General features: G+C 39.6%; 1 protein-coding gene across 3 annotated transcripts in view; it reads right to left on the bottom strand.

The window, feature by feature from the left end:
• Alms1 (ALMS1, centrosome and basal body associated protein) overlaps positions 1–9,494 on the bottom strand; it is a 130,967-nt gene that overhangs the window by 103,653 nt on the left and 17,820 nt on the right. For all 3 annotated transcript variants that reach the window (XM_026777394.1, XM_026777395.1, XM_026777396.1), the window contains one exon: positions 2,051–2,168. In XM_026777394.1, coding sequence (XP_026633195.1) covers positions 2,051–2,168 — 118 coding nt within the window. The remainder of the gene's footprint in view (positions 1–2,050; positions 2,169–9,494) is intronic.

Raw genomic sequence — 9,494 nt, 5'->3', positions numbered from 1 at the left:
TTACTTAGGTAATATTATATCCTTCTGGAGTCTTTGATGGAGTTGAAGAATAGATAGATAGTTATAGTTGTTTTCCTTTGTTATGATAAAAGATAAAATAGATATAAATATTGTAACTGTAATTCTTACTTGATAACTGTTTTGTTATATGTAATTTTGCTATGTTAAAGCTAAAGCCTTCTTTTTTTGTTTAAACAGAAAAAGGGGAAATGATGTGGGAGGGTCTTCTGTTTTGTGTTGATTTCATTGGTTAATAAAGAAACTGCCTTGGCCATTTGATAGGCCAGCTCTTAGGTGGGTGGAGTAGACAGAACAGAATGCTGGGAGGAAGAGGGAAGTGAGGCAATCGCCATGCCTCTCCTCTCTGAGGCAGATGCCATGGAGCCAGCTGCCAGGTCAGACATGCTGAATCTTTCCCAGTAAGCCACCACTTCGTGGTGCTACACAGATTATTAGAAATGGGTTAGTCAAGATGTGAGAGTTAACCAAGAAGAGGCCGGCACTAATGGGCCAGGCAGTGTTTAAATGAATACAATTTGTGTGTTGTTATTTCCGGGACAAAGCTAACTCTGCAGGAGTCATGCGGGACGAAAAGCAGGCCTGCCCACAGCTCCTTCTACAAGAATGCCTCACTGAGAAAAGGTACCAAGCCATGTGGCTAAACATAGACAAAACATAGACAAAAACATATGGGTTAATTTAAGTTATAAGAGCTAGTTAATAATAATTCTGACTCAGAGGTTAAGAGAACTGGCTGCTCTTCCAGAGGTTTTGAGTTCAATTCCCAGCAACATGGTGGCTCACCAACCATCTGTAATGAGGTCTGGCGCCTTCTTCTGACATGGCAGAATACTGTATGCATAATAACTTTTTTTAAAAAAAATAATAATAAGTTTGAGCTAATAGGCCAAGCAGCTTATAATTAATATAGTTTGTGTGATTATTTGGACCTGGGTGCCCAGGAAATAAAAGTGCAGTCTCTGTTGACATTCTGGGCGGTGGTGTTGCATGTCTTTAATCCTAGCACTTGGGAGGCAGAGTTTGAGGGCAGCCTGGTCAGTTTCAGGACACCCAAAGCTGCACAAAGGATCCCTGTCTCAAAAAACCAAAAATAAAAGGAAATAAATGTTCTAATCTTCAATTCCTACAAGGCAGTTAAAGATGAAACAAAGAAAAGTTTGCAACTAATGAGTGAACCCAATATTGCCTTGACATTCTCCTAAAATAATCAATTTCAACACACAAAAAAGTTTAAAATAGCATTTTAAAAAGTTTATGGTTTTAAATACATGTTATCTATTATGAATTAATATTCATCTAACTTGTATTCCTCTGCTTACTGGTCAGGTTATTGTGTTTATGGTCTACTCCCAAAATACAACAAAGCTTCATCACTCTGATAATCTAACGTGAAGAGAGAACTATGCAACTGTGATTCTAAAATAATATACAGTATAATGACAGGGTTTAATAAACATCTAGAGTTTTGAGTTTAAGGTAGAATTTTCATTCATTCTAACAGAAAACAAAGTCTTGGACAATTCCAAGTATATTTTGAAGAATTATAGAATGTCCTCCCATTTTAAATGTTCTAAAAGATATCAATTTGAAATGTTTTTGTAAAAATCTTACTTGATATTTGTACATAGTATAAAGAAAGCTAACAAGACTAATTCAATAACAGCTGAGCAAAATGAAAGTGCAGAGAAATTAGTATCCTAGAAATGGCTGCTTTCTTTGCATAATTAAGGTAGGATGGAGAGGAAGGACAGTGGCAGCATACAGAGAGATTTAGAATAAGGAAACACAGGGTACTGAGTATGTCTAAAGTATGCCTAAAGGGACATACAAAACCATACGTATCTCTAAATGAACTATAGTCACCTAGTATATCTCTGCATGCAAAACACTGCACCAATTTAAAACCAACAAGGTGATAAGAATATTTAGCCCCCTACTCCAAATCCCACTTTAGCCTGAAACCATTAATACTAATAACAACTTATAGTATGAGTAAAAAGTTTAGAAGGCAAAAAATGAATCACCCTACCTCAAAGGTGCAAATTCTAGTTCACTTTGTTGGAGCAAAGAATCAGGCTCAAATTCCTGGTCTTGTGTCAAACATGTCAGCAAAGGCAAATCAGGAGTAGCAAAATTATCCTGGATGACTGCAAAGTTTCAAACGTAAAAAAGCTGAGCAATCAAGAAGTGCAGTGTTTGGTGTATTCATTCAATATTTAAGCGTCTAACCATGCTACCACCTGGAAGATGCTACAATCATTACAATAATATAACAACAGCAGCAACCATCTACAGAACCTGTAAAAGCCCAATCATTTAGCACAGTATTTCATTTACTCCAAGACAACTTTGAAGATTAAGTACCATTTACTTACATACATACAGGTAAGAAAATATGATTATAAAACTTAATATTATTAAATAATCTCTTCATATGTAAGGTTAAGTGCCTGCACTCCAACTTCTCTGCAAATTACTATACAATATATATATTATAGTGTTTGTGAACAATTAGAGTGTCTCTTTTATTGCATCTCTACTCTGTGTGAGTAGTCAGGTGGGTGGGTAGATGTAAGCATGCAATGGTGCTCAAGTGGCAATCAGGAGACAACTGCAGTAATCATTTCCCTCCTTCCATTATGTGGGCCCCAGGTCAAACTCAGATCATCCAGTTAGGCAGCAGATACCTCTGCCTACTTAGTCATCTTACTGGCCCCTCAATCTTAAGTAACATAAAAACTTATACCATTATATCAAAGTGTAATCTAAGGCTCTCGGTGATGAGGATCAAAATTATATTCAATATTGAAACAAGGCCCCCCCTTCTAAAAAAACATTTATAGTTCTCTATAAAACTATGTATGATGTTAATATGTAACAGTGTGGCCAGTTTTAAATAAACATTTCTTAAATTTTCTGTTTAAGCTCTACTATGAGAAGATATCACAAACACAAATGTTCTTTGGAGTCCTGGTTCTGAAATATCTAAAATAGGTATTACCTCAAGAGTTTGAGAACTTGCTTTAAAGAAAAAAACACCACGGTTTCCTTCCATCTTAACTAATTAAGTAGTAGTTGTTGGTTCAGGGAATAGTATTTCTGGTTTTTTGAGACAGGTCTCTCTATATAAGCACTTGGCTATCCTGGAATTCTCCATATAGATTAGGATGGCCTCAAACTCAAGAGATCCTCCTGCCTCTGCCTTTCCCTCCCAAGTGCTTAAGTAATTCTTATGTCACTAAATACATAAACTAGTATAAAGTCCTTATTTCCTATAGCATTTATACAATTATAAAACAAAAATTAAATATTCATGCAAAATTCATTAGAAATAAACAGAAATACTGTTTATTTCTAAAACAGCAGTTTACTAAAATTGGCTTTAGTGATGTGTTGCTAAAACTATACCTCTTTTTCAACATGAATTAATTACTACTACAGCACACTTTCTTGATTTCAACTATGGGTTTTTTTTACTATATTTTTTGGGTTTTGTTTAAATACTTATATATACAATATTATGTCTGTGTGTATGCCTACAGGCCAGAAGAGGACACCAGACCTCATTACAGATGGTTATGAACCACCATGTAGTTGCCGGGAATTGAACTCAGGACCTTTGGAAGAGCAGGCAATGCTCTTAACTACTGAGCCATCTCTCCAGCCCAATTTTTTGGTTTTTTGAGACAGGGTTTCTCTGTAGCTTTGGAGCCTGTCCTAGAACTAGCTCTTGTAGACTGGCCTCAAACTCATAGAGATCCACCTGCCTCTGCCTCCTGAGTGCTGGGATTAAAGGCTGATTTCAACTATGGACACAGTGAGGACTCCACCCTGAAACTCCCACAAAGGGTTTTTGTTCACAGTGGTGTTATAGTCCTGACTTGGGGCTCTGGATTCTGCACACTGGCTTGGTTCCTCTCAAACTCCACAAAGCTGCTTTACCACAGATAGATCCTCAGTGATAAGTGAAGCATCAGCTGCTCTTAGTAGGATTCCAATTAAAACTATTTAGTGAATTGGTTAAAAATATGAAATGGGTAATAACTTTCAAAATAAAATTTTAGTCAGTAAAGTGCTTTCTGTTCAAGCATAAAAACCTGGGGTCAACTCCATGAAGCTATATAAAAAGTTAGGCATGGTGTTGCATACTACCAGTTCCAGGACTGCAGAGGTAAAAATCACAGGGCAGCCAGTGAGTGACCCTGTCTCAAAGGAGAAAATGACTAGCTCCTAAGGAACAATACCCGGAGCTGTCCTCTGGCATACACATGCACAGCATACATTGGAAACACAAACACATGAAAAACTTTTTAACATCAGAGAAAATTTAATATGGTTCATCTTTGGCACTGAGTTAGAAAATCATTTTGAAACCTTCAAAGCAGATGATTTTCATCCCTGAAAGAATCAACAAAGTTTTGAAAAAGAATCTGAGGCTAATAAAGAACTTTAGTGGGTACAAAAAATTATTTTCAATTAACTAGGTACAATGAGCATTTAAAGGATCTGGTAATCTTTTTAAAAATTAATTATCTGGGGCTAGAGAGATGGCTTAGTAGTTAAGAGCACTGGCTGCTGTTATCCAGAGGACCTAAATTTGATTCCCAGCACCCACATGGTGACTTACAATCATCTGTAAATCCAGTCCCAGGGAATCTGTCACTAGGGTGGTACACAAACATACATGCAAGCAAAACATCCTACACACAAAATAGTATGAAAAATAAATAGTAAAATTAAAAATCAGTTATTCCTAATCAAGTTCCAGAACTTACAGAAATCATTATTATCATAAATATTGACATATAGCCAAGAAATCAGTAATAAGTTATAAGCACCACGTGAACAACTCCACAAATATTTAAAAACACATGAGTGGAGTTTGAGAGCTAAGTCAGGTAAGTAGGAAACTGCATTTCCTAAGGAAGCAGATGAGAATTAAACAGTTAATTTTCATGCATGTATATGTGTATAAGAGACAGGAAGACTATATAGCAAACTGGCAATGACTTCTTCATACTGCTCAACTGTTTCCTTACGTGTGGACAGACTGTTACTAGATGAAAGCCTAATACCATGATGACAGCATCCATGATGGACAGACTAGCAGGAATGGCATGTCCTACTGTTGTAGAAAGTTAAGGCCTACCAGGTCAAAAGGAACCAGCATGGGTAGGGAAGGGGATCCTGCCTAGAACTGTCAGAGGTCCTGATCATGCCTAGCCAATGAGAGACGAGCATGAAATGTCAACTGAATCAGAACACCTGGTTGCTGGGAGGGTTATAAGTTTTTCCCCATTGTTAAATAAATGAGTATGCTATAAGTCTTCCACCTGACTCCCAGAGTTTGTGTTCCATGTTGGGCCTTTTCACCCCCTCCCCCAAGGAAGACATTAGGGCCTAGCAACATACTGTAAAAGTAAAACTGCAGCTACATACACAACACATTAGGACACAAAAAATTGAATTGTATAGTCTCTCATTCAATACTAAAATCTTTCTATTATAGAATTTTCCTTGACATCTTGCCATAACAGAACTTACTTTTTTTTTAAACATTACACTACAGATTTATTATGTATATGGTATTCTGCCTGCATGTATGTCTGTACAACAGAAGAGGGCACCAGATCTTATTAAAGATGGTTGTGAGCCACCATGTAGTTGCTGGGAATTGAACTCTGGACCTCTGGAAGAGCAGCCAGTACTCTTAACCTCTAAGCATATCTCCGGCCAACAGAACTTATTTTCTGTTGCTGATATATTACTTTTTGTTTTGTTTTTCAAGACAGGGTTTCTCTATGTAACAGCCCTGGCTATCCTGGAACTTACTCTGTAGATCAGGCTGGCCTCGAACTCAAGAGATTCACTTGCCTCTGCCTCCCAAGTGCTGGGATTAATGGCATGCACCACCACCAATCAGTTTACCTTTTTAAAGATCTTATACTGATTTAATGCAGTGTCTTATATTTTATATGTCCTCATTTTAACTTCTACACTACAAGTTAGCAAGCATTTTTGATCAAAAGTCAAAGGATAAATATTTTAGGCTTATTGGTAACATATGAACTGTCACATGTACATTGTTTTCACAGTCTTTTAAAAATTCAAATGGTGGGGCTGGAGAGATGGCTCAGCGGTTAAGAGCACTGCTCCTTCTTCCCAAGGTCCTGAGTTCAATTCCCAGCAACCATATGGTGGCTCACAGTCATCTGTAATGAAATCTGGTGCCCTCTTCTGGCCTGCAGGCAGACATACAGGCACAACATTGTATACATAATAAATAAATCTTTTAAAAAATTTCAAATGGTGGTGGCTGTAGCTCAGCAGTAAAGGATTTGCTAAAGCCCTGGGTTACAGCCAGAGCACCATAATAATCTCAGCACTTGGGAGGTTAAAGCAGAAAGCCCTAGAGTTTCCAGGAGGATATGTCACAAGGCTCTTTCTGAGAACAACTAAATTAAATAAATATGGAGAATAAGCACTTTTAGAATTGGTACTCCCAGAGAGTACAAAATCAGGCCTCAGCCTGTGGGGCTACAGTTTGCAGACAGTAGCACTCATTTCATAGTACTGCTGTCTTCTGTTTATAGAACTTTCTTCACAGAAAAGGAGGTTAGCATTCATCTATCTACCCTTGGATCAAAATAGTCGGTACTATGTGTCCTGTAAGTTAATGGACAAAAAAAAGGAGTTGCTTTCTCCTTAACGGCAACCTTCAATCATTTGGTCACAATTATCTCCTCCCACCAAGGCTGTCCTAGTTAGGATTGCTATTGCTGCTGTGAGAAGACACTATGACCACGGCAACTCTTACAAAGGAAAACATAATTGGGGTGGCTTACAGGTTCAGAAGTTTAATTTATTATCATCATAGCAGGACATGGCAGCCTGCAGGAAGACATGGTGTTGGAGGAGCTGAGCCTACATCTTACAGGAAACAAGAAGTGAATTGAGATACTGGGTGTGGCTTGAGCTTATGTGAAACCTCAAAACCCACCTTCACAGAGAGACACTTCCTCCAACAAGGCCATCCTACTCCAACAAAGCCACACCTCCCAATAGTGCCATTCCCTTTGGGAAACATTTTCTTTCAAACCACCACATTCCAACTTCCTGGTCCCCAAAGGCTTGTAGCTATACCAAATGCAAAAATGCGTTCAGTTTAACTTCAAAAATCTCCATAGTCTGCAACAGTCTCAAACTTATTTAAAAGTCTAAAGTTCAAAGTCTCTTCTGAGATTCATACAATCAATCTCTTAACTGTAATCCCCTGTAAAATCAAAACCAAAAAGTAGATCACATACTTCCAACATATAATGGCACATGATATACATCACTATTCTAAAACACAGGGAAGAGAGCATGAGAAAATACTGAACCAAAAACCAACTTGGCAAACTCCATACTCTGCATCTCCACATCCAATGTCAAAGCACTCTTCAGCTCTCCAATTCCTTTCAACTTGGTTGACTATAACACATTTCTTTCTCTTGGGCTGGTGCCACTCTCTGTTAGCAGCTTTCCTCAGCAGGTATCCCATGACTCTGGCATCTCTAACATCTTGGGGTCTCCAAGGCAATCCAGGCTTTAACTACACAGCTTCACACGATGGCCTTTCTGGGCCTCCATTCAGCGACACCCCTAACACATACCTGATCTCAGCAGCTTTCCTTGGGCACAGAGGCAAATTCCACAACCCCTTTCTTCTATCCTTGACTCTAAAGCCAGAACAACATGGCCAAAGATGCCAAGTTCTGCTGCTTGCTGCATCTAGAACATGGCCCCGTTGTTCAAAAACATCTTCATCAGCTTTCTGTTTTCAGTGGTTTCCTTCACTGCCTAAGGTTGGTTGTCCTGGGACTTGCTCTGTAGACCAGGATGGCCCTAAACTCAGAGATCTTTCAATCACATCTTCACCAGCTTTCTGTTGTTCGATAGCTACCTTCACTGCCTAAGCTTGGTTATTCTGGAATTTGCTCTGTAGACCAGGCCAGCCTCTGAGTGCTGGGATTAAAGGCATGTGTCACCACAGTGTGCTCTAAGCTTTTCTTTAATTCCATTTTACAAATTGGAAATTTAGCTGAGTGGGATATGCCCTGAGGTCAACACTCCCTTTATTCCATTTCCTAATCTGTTCATCTCCTTAGAACACATGACTTAGCTCCATTCCCCTTCCTGGTTGCTCCTTTTCTCCTCAGATTTCACATTTTTAGTTTACCCTGCTCAGTTTGTTCCTTTTCATTATAAATCTTCGTTAGAGTTACCACCAATAACCACATAACAGAGTCTATACTAGGCTGCTTTGAGATCTCATCTGTCAATAGAATTAATCAAAATCTCTCACTTTAGCCTCAGGCAGACTCTTCGGACAAGGGCAAAAAGCAGTCACATTCACCAAAATATCACAAGATAAGTGAGTCTCAGCCGGGCGATGGTGGCGCACGCCTTTAATCCCAGCACTCAGGAGGCAGAGGCAGGCGGATCTCTGTGAGTTCGAGACCAGCCTGGTCTACAGAGCTAGTGCCAGGACAGGCTCCAAAGCCACAGAGAAACCCTGTCTCGAAAAAACCAAAAAAAACCAAAAAAAAAAAAAAAAAGATAAGTGAGTCTCTAAGGCCACATGCAATCTTCTCCTCTGAAACCTTTTGAGCCAGGCACCTACTGTTCAAATCACACTCAGACCACTGTCTTCAATGTCCCTAATAGGATGACCCATTAAGCAGCACTTAAAGAATTCAACTGCTAGATGAAGGTTCTATGGTGATATGCAAGATATTTGTCAGTATGGCTATAGGATAGGGTCATTTCAGGTTCCCTCTCCTCAGCTGCCCAAGGAACTAATTGGGGACATCGCCCTGGGCACCTGGGAGCCCCTCTAGGTTCAAGTCTCTTGCCAATCCTAAGATGGCTCCCTTAATTAAGTTATGTGATTCCCTGCTCCTCTATCCAACCTTCCTTTCTCCCAATCATTCCGTTTCCCCAAGTTCCCCCCATTCTCCCCTTCTTACTTTTCTCTCCCCATCTCCCCTTACCCATGTCCACCCCACCCCCAAGTTCCCAATTTTTTGCCTGGCAATCTTGTCTACTTCCCATATCCAGGATAACAACTATATGTTTTTCTTTGGGTTCATGAACCTTCATCTGGCGATGGATGGAGATAGAGACAGAGACCCACACTGGAGCATCGGACTGAGCTCCCAAGGTCCCAATGAAGAGCAGAAGGAGGGAGAACATGAGCAAGGAAGTCAGGACCACGAGGGGTGCACCCACCCACTGAGACAGCGGGGCTGATCTATTGGGAGCTCACCAAGGCCAGCTAGACTGTGACTGAAAAAGCATGGGATAAAACCGGACTCTTTGAACATGGTGGACAATGAGGGCTGATGAGAAGCCAAAGACAATGGCACTGGGTCTTGATCCTACTTCATGTTCTGGCTTTGTGGGAGCCTAGCCAGTATGGATGTTCACCT

This window comes from Microtus ochrogaster, unplaced genomic scaffold (assembly GCF_000317375.1).
Source record: "Microtus ochrogaster isolate Prairie Vole_2 unplaced genomic scaffold, MicOch1.0 UNK62, whole genome shotgun sequence".
NCBI lineage: Eukaryota > Metazoa > Chordata > Mammalia > Rodentia > Cricetidae > Microtus > Microtus ochrogaster.
The sequence above is the reverse complement of the archived record's forward strand: the minus strand, read 5'-3'. Positions and strand labels throughout refer to the sequence as shown.